Source organism: Narcine bancroftii, chromosome 3 (assembly GCF_036971445.1).
Source record: "Narcine bancroftii isolate sNarBan1 chromosome 3, sNarBan1.hap1, whole genome shotgun sequence".
Classification (NCBI taxonomy): domain Eukaryota; kingdom Metazoa; phylum Chordata; class Chondrichthyes; order Torpediniformes; family Narcinidae; genus Narcine; species Narcine bancroftii.
This window is the reverse complement of record NC_091471.1, coordinates 166034794-166052792: the sequence shown is the minus strand read 5'-3', so window position 1 is coordinate 166052792 and position 17999 is coordinate 166034794. Positions and strand designations below refer to the sequence as shown.

At 53.0% G+C, this 17999-nt stretch overlaps 1 protein-coding gene across 5 annotated transcripts in view; it reads right to left on the bottom strand.

Annotated features, from left to right (window-relative positions):
• The window catches only part of fam13a (family with sequence similarity 13 member A), a 249002-nt gene extending 232437 nt beyond the window's left edge, over window positions 1-16565 (bottom strand). For 2 of the 5 annotated variants that reach the window (XR_011353902.1, XM_069925726.1), the window contains exon 1: window positions 16328-16565. Coding sequence is in view for 4 of the 5 variants with exons in the window: in XM_069925726.1 (XP_069781827.1) it covers window positions 16328-16354 (27 nt within the window). In the remaining variant the exon portion in view is untranslated. The remainder of the gene's footprint in view (window positions 1-16327) is intronic. The other 3 variants (XM_069925725.1, XM_069925722.1, XM_069925724.1) reach the window with 3 other exon arrangements.
• Window positions 16566-17999: the final 1434 nt, after the last annotated feature.

Sequence of the window (17999 nt, the reverse complement as noted above, 5' to 3'; positions counted from 1 at the left end):
ATTGGGCTCTCTTCCAGGGAAGATGGGACCTGTTCCAACAGAACAGTTTGCATCTGAACTGGAGGGGACTAATATCCTTGTGCAAGGGTTTGATGGTGCTGCTCCGGTGGGTTTAAACTAGATTTGTTGGGGATGGGAACTAGAGTGCTAGAGCAGATAGCGGAGTGGAGGATGGAAAAGATGTTGTGAAATTTGCACACACAGTTAAAAGTCAATGGGTTGTACGTGGTGGAAATGATCTCAGGTGCATCTAGTTCAATGCAAGGATTATTGTAGGAAGGCAAATGAGCCTAGACTGCAGATTGATACATGGAATTATGACATGGTGGTCATTAATGAAACTTGGTTGCAGGAGGGGCAGGACTGGCAGCTCAATTTTCCAGGCTTCCGTTAGATGCAATAGAAAGGGGGGTTAAAGATTAAAACCTTGTGCTTTTGATTTTTGAGCCCATCTTTTAAGAAAAATTCTTGTTTGAAGTGTTACCATAGTTACTATGATGTCATATGTTGTAATATTCAAGTGGACCAAAGTTTGTATCTCATTCTGCAAAGAATCATGACAGAGAAGTAAGCTCAAGATACTTTTCTTTGAATTCAACTTATTTTGTTTCTTTCTTTTATATCGGTTTAAAGTTGAATATAGTTATATAATTATACAGTATGTTTTGTTTACTCATCATTATGAATATCTCAATGTGAAGTTATGCAAAATGTTTATTTGTTTTAATCAATGAATTAAAGCTAGAGCTATGAAGTTTGATTTATTGACATTAACTTCACTCAGAGAGTGGTGGCTGAGTGGAATTACCTTCCGGAAGAGGTGGTCGCAGCAAAGCCAATTTTGTCATTTAAGGAAAAATTGGATGGGAGGGGATTGGACAGTTATGGGCAAAGTGCAGGTAGGTGGAACTAGAGGCGATCACTTAGATCGGTAAGGACTAGAGGGGCCGAGGTGGCCTGTTTCTATACTGTAATTGTTATAATAAGACAGTAATTTGGAATATCATCACTTATGTTTCTTTGAAGATGACAGGTTTTGAAACTGGGAAACACAAGAACTTGGAAAGTGTCGTCTATGTGACGAGGGTGGAGAGGAGAGAGAGAGAAAATGTAAGGGGGAGGAGTTGTGATTCTAAATTGGAAAAAGGCCAATTTTGAGGAAATGAGAAAGGATTTAGAATGTGTGGATTAGGATAAATTGTTTTTGGGCAAGGTAAATGGAGGACCTCCAAAAGAAAAAATTTTGAGAGTTCAAAGTTTGTATTTTCTTGCAAGGTTAGCAGGCATAGGGAACCGTAGTTTTTTAGGGATATTGGGAATCTGGTACAGAAAAGTGAGACGTGTATAGCAGGTGTAGGCAGCTAGGAGCAAATGAGGAATTAGAAATGTGAAAAATGCAAGAAAAACCTCAAAAAAAGAAATCAGGAAGGCTAAGACATGAGTTTGCTTTGACAGATAATGTGAAGGAAAATCCTAAAGGTCAGTTTTGTTTGGTTATGGAAAGAATATATTTTTCTATACAAGATAAGATGTCTTTTTATGAGCTAAAGTGGACCCCATTTATTGATTATATACAATTTAAATAAGTTTGAATTAATCTTTTTTTTTCTTTAAAAAACTTTTTTTTAATTATATATTTTTTCTAAATATATATTTTCTTTTTTTTCTTTCTTTTTTTCTTTTTTTCTTTTTTTTTTAGTTTTTTATTATTAGTTGTTTTTTTTTCATTTAAGTTCTTTTTGTTTTTTCATACATATTCTTATATAATAAAAAATTTTTGGATTAATAATTAAAACTTAATTAATATGTTTTTTGGTTTTTTTATATATATATCGATCTTTTTTTAAGATATGTATTTTTTATTTTTTTGTATTATACTAATAGTATTAATTCTTCACTCTTTATCGTGGGGGTGGGGAGGGGGGGTTTAGGGGTTAAAAATAGTTTTTTTTTTAGTCTTAGTTTTTAGTTGTTAGGGGGAGATGCCGAGATTGGTATTGTATTAATTATGTTACTTTGTACTTGTATTACTTTATTTTGTATTTTTCTGTACGTGAATTACTTACTTTCTTCATATGTTAAAATTAATAAATAAAGTTTCAAAAATCCTAAAGGTTTCTACAGGTATATCAAGAACAAAAGGATAGTAAGGGACAAAATTAGTCCAAAGGAGATGGGGAAGATATTAATTTTTTTTCCCATCAGTATTCACTCATGAAATGGGCACAGAGTTGTGGGAAGTAATGAAAATAAGCAGTCATGGAACCAATACAGCAGTGGTTCTCAACCTTTTTCTTTCCACTCACATACTACTTTAAGTATTCCCAATTCCAAAAGTGCTCTGTGATTAGTAAGGGATTACTTAAAGTAGTATGAGTGGAAAGAAAGGTTGAGAACCAAAGCGATGCAGATTAAGAGCAAGGGCTAGCTGTCTTAAAGGAAATAAGGGTGGATAAATCTCCAAGGCCTGACATGATATTCCCTCAGGCCTTGAGGGAGGCTAGTGTGAAAATTGCAGAGGCTCTGACAAAAATATTTAAAATGTCATTAGCCATGGGTGTGGAGCCAGAGGATTGAACGGTAGCTCAAATTATTCCATGTTTAAAAAGGCTACAAAAGTAACCCTGGAAATTATAGGTTGGTGTGCTTTACTTCAGTAGTAGATAAATTATTGGAAGGTGTTCCAAGAGATCAGATATATAATTATTTGGATATCCAGAAACTGATTAGAGATAGTCAACATGGCTTTGTGAGTGGTAGGTCGTGTTTAACAAATCCTACAGAGTTTTTTGAGGAGGTTACAAGGAAAGTTGACAGAAAGGCTATAGATGCTGTCTACATGGAGTTTAGTAGGGCCTTTAGCAAGGTTCCACATGGGTGGTTAGTCTGGAAGGTTCAGACGCTAGGGATTCATGATGAAGTAGTGAACTGGATTTGACAATGGCTGGACGGGAGAAGCCAGAGTAGTGGAGGATGATTGCTACTCAGACTGGAGGCCTGTGATGTGTGGTGTGCCTCAGGGATTGGTGCTGGGACCAATGACATTAAGAATGGAGGCATTGTGGACAGTGAAGAAGGGTTTCAAAGCTTCCAGAGGAATCTGAACCAGCTGGAAAAAATGGGCTGAAAAATGGCAGATGGAATTTAATGCAGTGTTTCATTTTAGATAAAACAATCCAAGAAAGGATATAAATGATAAATGGCAGGGCGCTGAGGAATAAGGTAAAACAGAGGGATCTGGGAATACAGATACACAATTCCCTAAAAGCAGTGTCACAGATGGATAAGTTGAAAAGAGAGCTTTTAACATTGTTCATAAATCAAAGTATTAAGTACAGGAGTTGGGGTGTTATGGTAAAGTTGTAAAAGACATTGGTGAGGCCAAATTTGGTGTATTGTGTGCAGCTTTTGTCACTAACCAGAAGAAAGATATTGATAAGAATGAAAGAGGGCAGAGAAGATTTACTAGGATGTTGTCTGGACTTCAGGAACTAAGTTACAGGGAAAGGTTAGACAGGTTAGGACTTTATTCCTTGGACCACAGAAGAATGAGGGGAGGTTTGATAGAGGTATTTAAAATTATGAGGGGAATAGACAGAGTAAATGTAGATAGGCTTTTCCCCCCACAGAGGGTAGGTGAGATATAAATCAGAGGATATAGATAAAGATTGAAAGGGGAAATGTTTAGGGGGAACATGAAGGAGAACTTCTTTGCAGAGTGGTGGAGGAATGGAATGAGCTTCCAGCTGAATGCTGGCTCAATTTTAAAAATTAAGGGGAATTTGGACATGTACATGGATGGGAGAGGTATGGAGGGCGATGGGCTGAGTGCAGGTCACAGACTAGAAGGGCTAAAGGGGCCTGTTTCTGTGCTGTAATGGTCTACAGTTTTATGCCTTGAAACGTTTCCTATACATGCACTAGCCCAAATGTATTTTAAAGGTTTAATTGCCATTTCTGCCACTTTCTCTTGGAGCTCGCTCCATATACCCACCGCCTTTCTGTGTGGAAGAAATTGCCTTTCAGGTCACTCTTAAAATTTTCCTCCATCACCTTAAATTTATGCTCACTAGTTTTTTCCTACCCTGGAAAAAGATTATTACCTTATCTGATCCCCTCATAATTTTATAGCTCTCTATTTGGTCAGCCCTCAGCCTCCAATACTCCAGGAATAAAGTTGCAGAAAATCCAGCGTCTCCTTAAAAACACACATCTTCCACTTCCCTGCAAGTTGTGCATTTCAGGAATTGGATGCGCAGGGAAAAAAAACTCCCAATTTTTTGCCAATGTAAACAATGTAAATTTTCCCCTGCAACCGCTGCAACCGTGTCTGCCTGTCCCGCATCAGACTTGTCAGCCACAAACGAGCCTGCAGCTGACGTGGACATTTACCCCCTCCATAAATCTTCGTCCGCGAAGCCAAGCCAAAGAAAGAAACAATTCCACTCTTACTGCTTCGTCAGAATCTGAGACATCAACCCAATCTACAACTGAAGCCCCTCATCAAAAAAGAATACTAATTTCAACATTCCAACATTTCATCATTGAAAAGAATTAGCAGTGGCAGACAAAGTATCCACAATATTTCATCTCATGAAGTACCTTCCTCACCTCTCAGTTACAGGATCTGCAGAGTATCATGAACACTCCATGACTGCTTTGGCCAACATACAGCCCCTAACATAGAAGAACTGAGTGCATTTTGGGTATTCAACTTTAAAAGGAATCACAGCCAAATACAATCCTTTTCTCAGTGGTTATCCCGGAACCATTGGTTGTCATCAGACCATAATATCTAGGAGCAGCATTAGATCATTTGGCCCTTTGAGCCTGATCCACCATTCAAGTCCCCACCCCCCTGCATTCTCCCCATTACTGTTGACAACCTCTACTGTTCAGGAACCCATCATCTTCCACTTTAAATATACCCAATGACGGCTTCCACAGCTGTCTGTGGTAACGAATTCCACAGATTCACAACCATCTGGCTGAAGAAATTTATCCTCATGTCTGCTCTAAAGGGACGACCTTTAATCCTGAGCCTGTGCTCTCTGATCCTTCATTCTCTGACTGCACAGTTCCACAGGGAAATGGAGATAATAAAACTAAGACTGGGGTGTGGAGGGAATAATGGAACATGTTGGCAACTCAGCATTTAAATTTAGATGCACAGCATGATAACAGGCCATTTTGCCCGACAAATCTGTGCCACCCAATTTACACCCCTTTAACTTACATCCCGGGATGTTTTTGAAGGTGGGAGAAATCCAGAGCCCCCGGAGAAAACCCACGGATATGGGGAAAACATACAAACTCTTTACAGACAGCATGGGATTCGAACCCTGGTCCAGTCCCAATCTAAACCTTGATCCCCTTGCAAGGAGTGTAAATCCTAATGCTAAATCTCTCCTTCACTACCATCCAGGACTCCAAATAGTCCTTCTAAGTGGGGCAACACCACCTGTGAATCTGTTGCAGTCATTTACTGCATCTGGTGCTCTCAATGTGGCCTCCTCGACATCAGAGTCTTTTCCCGATTAGATGATCTTGCACCATTGGGCACCTCCACTCTGTCTGGTGCAACAAGCATCTCCCAGGGGCAACAAGCATCTCCCAGGGGCAACAAGCATCTCCCAGGGGCAACAAGCATCTCCCAGGGGCAACAAGCATCTCCCAGGGGCAACAAGCATCTCCCAGGGGCAACAAGCATCTCCCAGGGGCAACAAGCATCTCCCAGGGGCAACAAGCATCTCCCAGGGGCAACAAGCATCTCCCAGGGGCAACAAGCATCTCCCAGGGGCAACAAGCATCTCCCAGGGGCAACAAGCATCTCCCAGGGGCAACAAGCATCTCCCAGGGGCAACAAGCATCTCCCAGGGGCAACAAGCATCTCCCAGGGGCAACAAGCATCTCCCAGGGGCAACAAGCATCTCCCAGGGGCAACAAGCATCTCCCAGGGGCAACAAGCATCTCCCAGGGGCAACAAGCATCTCCCAGGGGCAACAAGCATCTCCCAGGGGCAACAAGCATCTCCCAGGGGCAACAAGCATCTCCCAGGGGCAACAAGCATCTCCCAGGGGCAACAAGCATCTCCCAGGGGCAACAAGCATCTCCCAGGGGCAACAAGCATCTCCCAGGGGCAACAAGCATCTCCCAGGGGCAACAAGCATCTCCCAGGGGCAACAAGCATCTCCCAGGGGCAACAAGCATCTCCCAGGGGCAACAAGCATCTCCCAGGGGCAACAAGCATCTCCCAGGGGCAACAAGCATCTCCCAGGGGCAACAAGCATCTCCCAGGGGCAACAAGCATCTCCCAGGGGCAACAAGCATCTCCCAGGGGCAACAAGCATCTCCCAGGGGCAACAAGCATCTCCCAGGGGCAACAAGCATCTCCCAGGGGCAACAAGCATCTCCCAGGGGCAACAAGCATCTCCCAGGGGCAACAAGCATCTCCCAGGGGCAACAAGCATCTCCCAGGGGCAACAAGCATCTCCCAGGGGCAACAAGCATCTCCCAGGGGCAACAAGCATCTCCCAGGGGCAACAAGCATCTCCCAGGGGCAACAAGCATCTCCCAGGGGCAACAAGCATCTCCCAGGGGCAACAAGCATCTCCCAGGGGCAACAAGCATCTCCCAGGGGCAACAAGCATCTCCCAGGGGCAACAAGCATCTCCCAGGGGCAACAAGCATCTCCCAGGGGCAACAAGCATCTCCCAGGGGCAACAAGCATCTCCCAGGGGCAACAAGCATCTCCCAGGGGCAACAAGCATCTCCCAGGGGCAACAAGCATCTCCCAGGGGCAACAAGCATCTCCCAGGGGCAACAAGCATCTCCCAGGGGCAACAAGCATCTCCCAGGGGCAACAAGCATCTCCCAGGGGCAACAAGCATCTCCCAGGGGCAACAAGCATCTCCCAGGGGCAACAAGCATCTCCCAGGGGCAACAAGCATCTCCCAGGGGCAACAAGCATCTCCCAGGGGCAACAAGCATCTCCCAGGGGCAACAAGCATCTCCCAGGGGCAACAAGCATCTCCCAGGGGCAACAAGCATCTCCCAGGGGCAACAAGCATCTCCCAGGGGCAACAAGCATCTCCCAGGGGCAACAAGCATCTCCCAGGGGCAACAAGCATCTCCCAGGGGCAACAAGCATCTCCCAGGGGCAACAAGCATCTCCCAGGGGCAACAAGCATCTCCCAGGGGCAACAAGCATCTCCCAGGGGCAACAAGCATCTCCCAGGGGCAACAAGCATCTCCCAGGGGCAACAAGCATCTCCCAGGGGCAACAAGCATCTCCCAGGGGCAACAAGCATCTCCCAGGGGCAACAAGCATCTCCCAGGGGCAACAAGCATCTCCCAGGGGCAACAAGCATCTCCCAGGGGCAACAAGCATCTCCCAGGGGCAACAGGCATCTCCCAGGGGCAACAGGCATCTCCCAGGGGCAACAGGCATCTCCCAGGGGCAACAGGCATCTCCCAGGGGCAACAGGCATCTCCCAGGGGCAACAGGCATCTCCCAGGGGCAACAGGCATCTCCCAGGGGCAACAGGCATCTCCCAGGGGCAACAGGCATCTCCCAGGGGCAACAGGCATCTCCCAGGGGCAACAGGCATCTCCCAGGGGCAACAGGCATCTCCCAGGGGCAACAGGCATCTCCCAGGGGCAACAGGCATCTCCCAGGGGCAACAGGCATCTCCCAGGGGCAACAGGCATCTCCCAGGGGCAACAGGCATCTCCCAGGGGCAACAGGCATCTCCCAGGGGCAACAGGCATCTCCCAGGGGCAACAGGCATCTCCCAGGGGCAACAGGCATCTCCCAGGGGCAACAGGCATCTCCCAGGGGCAACAGGCATCTCCCAGGGGCAACAGGCATCTCCCAGGGGCAACAGGCATCTCCCAGGGGCAACAGGCATCTCCCAGGGGCAACAGGCATCTCCCAGGGGCAACAGGCATCTCCCAGGGGCAACAGGCATCTCCCAGGGGCAACAGGCATCTCCCAGGGGCAACAGGCATCTCCCAGGGGCAACAGGCATCTCCCAGGGGCAACAGGCATCTCCCAGGGGCAACAGGCATCTCCCAGGGGCAACAGGCATCTCCCAGGGGCAACAGGCATCTCCCAGGGGCAACAGGCATCTCCCAGGGGCAACAGGCATCTCCCAGGGGCAACAGGCATCTCCCAGGGGCAACAGGCATCTCCCAGGGGCAACAGGCATCTCCCAGGGGCAACAGGCATCTCCCAGGGGCAACAGGCATCTCCCAGGGGCAACAGGCATCTCCCAGGGGCAACAGGCATCTCCCAGGGGCAACAGGCATCTCCAGGGGCAACAGGCATCTCCCAGGGGCAACAGGCATCTCCCAGGGGCAACAGGCATCTCCCAGGGGCAACAGGCATCTCCCAGGGGCAACAGGCATCTCCCAGGGGCAACAGGCATCTCCCAGGGGCAACAGGCATCTCCAGGGGCAACAGGCATCTCCCAGGGCAACAGGCATCTCCCAGGGGCAACAGGCATCTCCCAGGGGCAACAGGCATCTCCCAGGGGCAACAGGCATCTCCCAGGGGCAACAGGCATCTCCCAGGGGCAACAGGCATCTCCCAGGGGCAACAAGCATCTCCCAGGGGCAACAAGCATCTCCCAGGGGCAACAAGCATCTCCAGGGGCAACAAGCATCTCCCAGGGGCAACAAGCATCTCCCAGGGGCAACAAGCATCTCCCAGGGGCAACAAGCATCTCCCAGGGGCAACAAGCATCTCCCAGGGGCAACAAGCATCTCCCAGGGGCAACAAGCATCTCCCAGGGGCAACAAGCATCTCCCAGGGGCAACAAGCATCTCCCAGGGGCAACAAGCATCTCCCAGGGGCAACAAGCATCTCCCAGGGGCAACAAGCATCTCCCAGGGGCAACAAGCATCTCCCAGGGGCAACAAGCATCTCCCAGGGGCAACAAGCATCTCCCAGGGGCAACAAGCATCTCCCAGGGGCAACAAGCATCTCCCAGGGGCAACAAGCATCTCCCAGGGGCAACAAGCATCTCCCAGGGGCAACAAGCATCTCCCAGGGGCAACAAGCATCTCCCAGGGGCAACAAGCATCTCCCAGGGGCAACAAGCATCTCCCAGGGGCAACAAGCATCTCCCAGGGGCAACAAGCATCTCCCAGGGGCAACAAGCATCTCCAGGGGCAACAAGCATCTCCCAGGGGCAACAAGCATCTCCCAGGGGCAACAAGCATCTCCCAGGGGCAACAAGCATCTCCCAGGGGCAACAAGCATCTCCCAGGGGCAACAAGCATCTCCCAGGGGCAACAAGCATCTCCCAGGGGCAACAAGCATCTCCCAGGGGCAACAAGCATCTCCAGGGGCAACAAGCATCTCCCAGGGCAACAAGCATCTCCCAGGGGCAACAAGCATCTCCCAGGGGCAACAAGCATCTCCCAGGGGCAACAAGCATCTCCCAGGGGCAACAAGCATCTCCCAGGGCAACAAGCATCTCCCAGGGGCAACAAGCATCTCCCAGGGGCAACAAGCATCTCCAGGGGCAACAAGCATCTCCCAGGGGCAACAAGCATCTCCCAGGGGCAACAAGCATCTCCCAGGGGCAACAAGCATCTCCCAGGGGCAACAAGCATCTCCCAGGGGCAACAAGCATCTCCCAGGGGCAACAAGCATCTCCCAGGGGCAACAAGCATCTCCCAGGGGCAACAAGCATCTCCCAGGGGCAACAAGCATCTCCCAGGGGCAACAAGCATCTCCCAGGGGCAACAAGCATCTCCCAGGGGCAACAAGCATCTCCCAGGGGCAACAAGCATCTCCCAGGGGCAACAAGCATCTCCCAGGGGCAACAAGCATCTCCCAGGGGCAACAAGCATCTCCCAGGGGCAACAAGCATCTCCCAGGGGCAACAAGCATCTCCCAGGGGCAACAAGCATCTCCCAGGGGCAACAAGCATCTCCCAGGGGCAACAAGCATCTCCCAGGGGCAACAAGCATCTCCCAGGGGCAACAAGCATCTCCCAGGGGCAACAAGCATCTCCCAGGGGCAACAAGCATCTCCCAGGGGCAACAAGCATCTCCCAGGGGCAACAAGCATCTCCCAGGGGCAACAAGCATCTCCCAGGGGCAACAAGCATCTCCCAGGGGCAACAAGCATCTCCCAGGGGCAACAAGCATCTCCCAGGGGCAACAAGCATCTCCCAGGGGCAACAAGCATCTCCCAGGGGCAACAAGCATCTCCCAGGGGCAACAAGCATCTCCCAGGGGCAACAAGCATCTCCCAGGGGCAACAAGCATCTCCCAGGGGCAACAAGCATCTCCCAGGGGCAACAAGCATCTCCCAGGGGCAACAAGCATCTCCCAGGGGCAACAAGCATCTCCCAGGGGCAACAAGCATCTCCCAGGGGCAACAAGCATCTCCCAGGGGCAACAAGCATCTCCCAGGGGCAACAAGCATCTCCCAGGGGCAACAAGCATCTCCCAGGGGCAACAAGCATCTCCCAGGGGCAACAAGCATCTCCCAGGGGCAACAAGCATCTCCCAGGGGCAACAAGCATCTCCCAGGGGCAACAAGCATCTCCCAGGGGTAACAAGCATCTCCCAGGGGCCAACCCCTTCAATTCCACATCCCATTGCAACAATGATATACTGACGTGGCTTCACATACTGACAGATTGGGGCCACACACAAATTGGAAAAACAACACCTCATCACCTTGCAAGTCTCCAACCAGATGCATTACTATTGACCTCCAATTTCCAGTAACTAGCTATGCCTCCACCCTGCTTCCCCTTATCTCTCTGGTCCCATTCCAATTCTTTCTTTCTCCTCCCACTCTCCTTACCTGCCTGTCACCTACCCCTTCCCTTCCTTCCACTGATCAAAGAGCATTTCTCTCAGTACTTTGCCCCTTCCCCCATCCTCTCTTTCGTCTTTTATTTTTTTCTTGCTCCCACCTGCATTTTCCTATCACCTCTGTTCCTCTCCACCACCACATGGCCCCTCCTCATTACTCCACCTATTTATTCAGGTATCCACCAGTTCTTGTTATTTCTGAAAAAGCAGTCTCAGCCCAAAATGTCCACAGATGCTGCCTGACCTGCTGAGTTCTTGTTAATTGCTCCAGTATCCCAGCATTAGCAGATGTCCTGTTGACTACCAAATCACATTCATCTATCCCCAGAATGGATCTGATTTCATACCTTTCCCGTTCCCCTTCTTCTGCAGTCCACTGCGACCTTTCAGCTCTCAAAGATCTCCAATGTTCTCAACCTTTTTTCTTTCTACTCACACACCACAAAGTATTCTCTATGCCAAAGGTCCAATGATTAGTAAGGGATTGCTTAAAGTGGTATGTGGGTGGAAAGAAAAAGTTTGAAAACCACTGTTTTAATCATACCTAACTGACTCATTATCTGCATGGTTTAATAACTCCAAAGGAAATGGGCCAATGACAATTTTTCTCAAGCAAAATATTTCAGTAACAATTGGGTCTAGAGCAGTGATCCTCAACCTTCCCTTCCCAATCACATACAACCTTAAGCAATCCCTTACTAATCAAGAGCACCGATAGCATAGGGATTACTTAAAGTGGTACGTGAGTAAAAAGAAAAAGGTTGAGAACCACTGTTCTAAATTTTTGAATTGTTCATTGTCAATTATACCAAGATACAGTGAAAAATATTGTTTTGCATGGTATCCACGCAAGTCAATCTCTACACAGTGTGGAGGTTCTTTGTCTTGAAAATATAAAAACACAATTGTAGGTATAGTGTTAAAGATAAAAGTACAGTTAAACAGTGCAAGACCTCATTTTATACCAATGAAAAGTCCATTAAAAAGCCTGATAACACAAAGAAGGAATCTATCCTAAAATCTGGAGGTGTGTGTATCTTCTATCTAAGGAAGGGGGAAGAAGAGACTCTGGGTGGGGTGGGATGTCCTTTAATATGTTGGCTGCTTTCCTGAGGAAACAGGGGGTGAGGGGGGGGGGCCATTGGAGAGGGGGGGGCCATTGGAGAGGGGGGCCATTGGAGAGGGGGGGCCATTGGAGAGGGGGGGCCATTGGAGAGGGGGGGCCATTGGAGAGGGGGGGCCATTGGAGAGGGGGGGCCATTGGAGAGGGGGGGGCCATTGGAGAGGGGGGGCCATTGGAGAGGGGGGGCCATTGGAGAGGGGGGGGCCATTGGAGAGGGGGGGGCCATTGGAGAGGGGGGGGCCATTGGAGAGGAGGGGGCCATTGGAGAGGGGGGGGCCATTGGAGAGGGGGGGGCCATTGGAGAGGGGGGGGCCATTGGAGAGGGGGGGGCCATTGGAGAGGGGGGGGCCATTGGAGAGGGGGGGGCCATTGGAGAGGGGGGGGCCATTGGAGAGGGGGGGGGCCATTGGAGAGGGGGGGGGCCATTGGAGAGGGGGCCATTGGAGAGGGGGGGGCCATTGGAGAGGGGGGGCCAATGGAGAGGGGGGGGCCATTGGAGAGGGGGGGCCATTGGAGAGGGGGGGCCATTGGAGAGGGGGGGCCATTGGAGAGGGGGGGCCATTGGAGAGGGGGGGCCATTGGAGAGGGGGGGCCATTGGAGAGGGGGGGCCATTGGAGAGGGGGGGGCCATTGGAGAGGGGGGGCCATTGGAGAGGGGGGGCCATTGGAGAGGGGGGGGCCATTGGAGAGGGGGGGGCCATTGGAGAGGGGGGGGCCATTGGAGAGGGGGGGGCCATTGGAGAGGGGGGGGCCATTGGAGAGGGGGGGCCATTGGAGAGGGGGGGCCATTGGAGAGGGGGGGCCATTGGAGAGGGGGGGCCATTGGAGAGGGGGGGCCATTGGAGAGGGGGGGCCATTGGAGAGGGGGGGCCATTGGAGAGGGGGGGCCATTGGAGAGGGGGGGCCATTGGAGAGGGGGGGCCATTGGAGAGGGGGGGCCATTGGAGAGGGGGGGCCATTGGAGAGGGGGGGCCATTGGAGAGGGGGGGCCATTGGAGAGGGGGGCCATTGGAGAGGGGGGGCCATTGGAGAGGGGGGGCCACTGGAGAGGGGGGGCCACTGGAGAGGGGGGGCCACTGGAGAGGGGGGGCCACTGGAGAGGGGGGGCCACTGGAGAGGGGGGGCCACTGGAGAGGGGGGGCCACTGGAGAGGGGGGGCCACTGGAGAGGGGGGCCACTGGAGAGGGGGGGCCACTGGAGAGGGGGGGCCACTGGAGAGGGGGGGGCCACTGGAGAGGGGGGGCCACTGGAGAGGGGGGGGCCACTGGAGAGGGGGGGGCCACTGGAGAGGGGGGGCCACTGGAGAGGGGGGGGCCACTGGAGAGGGGGGGGCCACTGGAGAGGGGGGGGCCACTGGAGAGGGGGGGGCCACTGGAGAGGGGGGGCCACTGGAGAGGGGGGGCCACTGGAGAGGGGGGGCCACTGGAGAGGGGGGGCCACTGGAGAGGGGGGGCCACTGGAGAGGGGGGGCCACTGGAGAGGGGGGGCCACTGGAGAGGGGGGGCCACTGGAGAGGGGGGGCCACTGGAGAGGGGGGGCCACTGGAGAGGGGGGGCCACTGGAGAGGGGGGGCCACTGGAGAGGGGGGGCCACTGGAGAGGGGGGGCCACTGGAGAGGGGGGGCCACTGGAGAGGGGGGGCCACTGGAGAGGGGGGGCCACTGGAGAGGGGGGGCCACTGGAGAGGGGGGGCCACTGGAGAGGGGGGGCCACTGGAGAGGGGGGGCCACTGGAGAGGGGGGGCCACTGGAGAGGGGGGGCCACTGGAGAGGGGGGGCCACTGGAGAGGGGGGGCCACTGGAGAGGGGGGGCCACTGGAGAGGGGGGGCCACTGGAGAGGGGGGGCCACAGGAGAGGGGGGGCCACTGGAGAGGGGGGGCCACTGGAGAGGGGGGGCCACTGGAGAGGGGGGCCACTGGAGAGGGGGGCCACTGGAGAGGGGGGGCCACTGGAGAGGGGGGGCCACTGGAGAGGGGGGGCCACTGGAGAGGGGGGGCCACTGGAGAGGGGGGGCCACTGGAGAGGGGGGGCCACTGGAGAGGGGGGGCCACTGGAGAGGGGGGGCCACTGGAGAGGGGGGGCCACTGGAGAGGGGGGGCCACTGGAGAGGGGGGGCCACTGGAGAGGGGGGGCCACTGGAGAGGGGGGGCCACTGGAGAGGGGGGGCCACTGGAGAGGGGGGGCCACTGGAGAGGGGGGGCCACTGGAGAGGGGGGGCCACTGGAGAGGGGGGGCCACTGGAGAGGGGGGGCCACTGGAGAGGGGGGGCCACTGGAGAGGGGGGGCCACTGGAGAGGGGGGGCCACTGGAGAGGGGGGGCCACTGGAGAGGGGGGGCCACTGGAGAGGGGGGGCCACTGGAGAGGGGGGGCCACTGGAGAGGGGGGCCACTGGAGAGGGGGGGCCACTGGAGAGGGGGGGCCACTGGAGAGGGGGGGCCACTGGAGAGGGGGGGCCACTGGAGAGGGGGGGCCACTGGAGAGGGGGGCCACTGGAGAGGGGGGGCCACTGGAGAGGGGGGGCCACTGGAAAGGGGGGGCCACTGGAAAGGGGGGGCCACTGGAAAAGGGGGCCACTGGAAAAGGGGGGCCACTGGAAAAGGGGGGCCACTGGAAAAGGGGGGCCACTGGAAAAGGGGGGCCACTGGAAAAGGGGGGCCACTGGAAAAGGGGGGCCACTGGAAAAGGGGGGCCACTGGAAAAGGGGGGCCACTGGAAAAGGGGGGCCACTGGAAAAGGGGGGCCACTGGAAAAGGGGGGCCACTGGAAAAGGGGGGCCACTGGAAAAGGGGGGCCACTGGAAAAGGGGGGCCACTGGAAAAGGGGGGCCACTGGAAAAGGGGGGCCACTGGAAAAGGGGGGCCACTGGAAAAGGGGGGCCACTGGAAAAGGGGGGCCACTGGAAAAGGGGGGCCACTGGAAAAGGGGGGCCACTGGAAAAGGGGGGCCACTGGAAAAGGGGGGCCACTGGAAAAGGGGGGCCACTGGAAAAGGGGGGCCATTGGAAAAGGGGGGCCATTGGAAAAGGGGGGCCATTGGAAAAGGGGGGGCCATTGGAAAAGGGGGGGCCATTGGAAAAGGGGGGCCATTGGAAAAGGGGGGCCATTGGAAAAGGGGGGCCATTGGAAAAGGGGGGCCATTGGAAAAGGGGGGCCATTGGAAAAGGGGGGCCATTGGAAAAGGGGGGCCATTGGAAAAGGGGGGCCATTGGAAAAGGGGGGCCATTGGAAAAGGGGGGCCATTGGAAAAGGGGGGCCATTGGAAAAGGGGGGCCATTGGAAAAGGGGGGCCATTGGAAAAGGGGGGCCATTGGAAAAGGGGGGCCATTGGAAAAGGGGGGCCATTGGAAAAGGGGGGCCATTGGAAAAGGGGGGCCATTGGAAAAGGGGGGCCATTGGAAAAGGGGGGCCATTGGAAAAGGGGGGCCATTGGAAAAGGGGGGCCATTGGAAAAGGGGGGCCATTGGAAAAGGGGGGCCATTGGAAAAGGGGGGCCATTGGAAAAGGGGGGCCATTGGAAAAGGGGGGCCATTGGAAAAGGGGGGCCATTGGAAAAGGGGGGCCATTGGAAAAGGGGCGCCATTGGAAAAGGGGCGCCATTGGAAAAGGGGCGCCATTGGAAAAGGGGCGCCATTGGAAAAGGGGCGCCATTGGAAAAGGGGCGCCATTGGAAAAGGGGCGCCATTGGAAAAGGGGCGCCATTGGAAAAGGGGCGCCATTGGAAAAGGGGTTTTCCCCTGACTCTTACTACTGACCACTTTTGGATTCTCTCTCTCTCTCTCTCTCTCACTCACTAGGCCATTTCATGTCAGGCCTCTCCCTTGAAGCCAGTTACAGGAGTGGATGGAAAGCTAATAGACAGCAGCCATAAAAGGCTGCCCCGACGGCTCTGTTTTGGAGGGGGAGAGGGAAATGAGTGTTTCGTCTACCTGAAAGTGCCTTTTCTCTCTCTCTCTCTCTCTCTCTCTCGCTCGCTCGCTTCCCCACCTCTCCCCTTCCAAAAAAAACCTCCCTTATGTGAGTCACTGTCCCAATACATGACTTGATCAAACCAACTGCAGGCATGGGACATTCAGGGTTAAATAAAGACCCACAATTGCTATCATTGCTGTCTTATAAAAGCAGGAATCGATCATTCATCGAATTTGCTTGGCATCCTGCTCGAAGCGCTCTTTGACGTTGACTCAAACAAAATCTGTGGTTGCTATACAGCGCTGAGATTTAACGAAAACAACTTTCAAACATAGCCACTGCCAGCGCTCAGGAGCAAAGGACTGGGACTTCTTTGGAGGGGAGGGGAAAGAGCAGCTGTTGGCGAACTCTCCTGCAGACTTTGGAGTCCCGAACACAACGCGGCGCCTGTACTCACACAGACAGTGATTGCTCCTGCTCCCATTTTCCAGGAAATGCATCCAAGGAGGACTCGCTTAAGTGGAGCTGGAACACTCCATGCGGCGGAGCTGGAAGGAGGCGAGGTCGTCTGGGTCAGCGGTGCTGCCGCGACGGTCGCCTGTCACGTTAGAACGGGCTCTTGCGCTCCTGCTGGACGAGCGGCGCGAAGCCTCGGGGAGCCAGGCTTTCCGCTGCTCTACGGTGGAAATGTGATCCTCCGTTAGTCACTGCTGGCCTGCCTCCGGGTCACATGATGGAGGCCGCTTGTCGGCTCCATCACAAGCCCCCCCTCCCCTCGTTTTGCACTGGTTCCGTGGGCAGCGTACACTGCGGAGCCTTCCTTGGCGGGGTGGGAGGGAGTGGGCAGACTCAATAGTTCCTCTCCAGCCTCCATGCCTCTGGCTGGGACGTCACGTCTCCCTCCAGACTTTCCTTGCCAAGAAAGTTTTCCGAGATATCCTTGCCAACATTCTTTCCTCACTCCTACCACTGAAAGCAGTTCCCTGTCTGCTGATGCCTGCGATGGGAGCTTGCTGTGGTTAAATTGGCTGCTTTGTAACATTGTTAATTCAGGTTCGTGGTTAAATTGGCTGCTTTGAAACATTGTTTTTTCCCCTGCAACCGTGTCTGCCTGTCCCGCATCGGACTTGTCAGCCGCAAACGAGCCTGCAGCTGACGTGGACATTTACCCCCTCCATAAATCTTCGTCCGCGAAGTCAAGCCAAAGAGAGAAGACCCAGCCTTTCTTTGCCAATCTCACCTCGTGGAGCCATGCTGATCGTAGAGCAGACAGGACAACCACCTTTCAGGGACATTAGATTCTGTGGCAATGAGTTTAGTGTATTAAAAACTCAATTAACATCCTAATTTTTCAGACAAACTCCAAAGGATAAACCCTTTTCCCCTGGCACCCTGTCCCAGGAATTAACTGGGAATTGAACAGGGTCCAGTGGAAAAGGAACACTGTCCAAATACCGACGTCATTTCACACCGGGGAATATCCACCTCTACCCCTACTCATATCCCCAGCATTTACTGATGATGACGTGTTGATAAAACCAGTGGAAAAAGGGGACAGCAGAAAGTCACCTGTTTCCAGTTGAAAGTAGAACACTCCAATCCCTGGGGAAAACAATTAGAGTCCTATTTAAGGGAAGCCCAGTGGAAATGGCACAAAGGGCTTCCTATTCCAGGACACTGCACAGCCAATTAATTGGGATACCCGTGCAAAAGGGGCTAATAACTCTTCCTTGGATCCCAATTGCCAATAACAGTTCTTTCTTATCAAAATGGAACTGAAATTTCAAGTCCACACAATATTTCCAGAGCTTTGGAAAAGCTGGGAGTTCAGAATCAGAATTTATTGTCATGAACAAGTCACAAAATTTGTTTCTTTCTGGTAGCATTGCAGTGCAAATATTCATATAAACCACCTTAGAAAAAATAAAAATAGTGCATGAGAAGTCAAAGTAAGGCAGTGTCTTTGGTTTATTGATTGTTCAGGATGGCAGCAAGGAAGAAGCTGACCTTGTGCCGCTGAGTACTTGTCTTTAGGCTCCTGTACCTCTTTCTGGATGGTAGCAGAGTGAAGAGGGCATGGCTCCTTGAGGCCAGAGGCTGCTTTCTTAAGACACTGTATTTTGCAGATG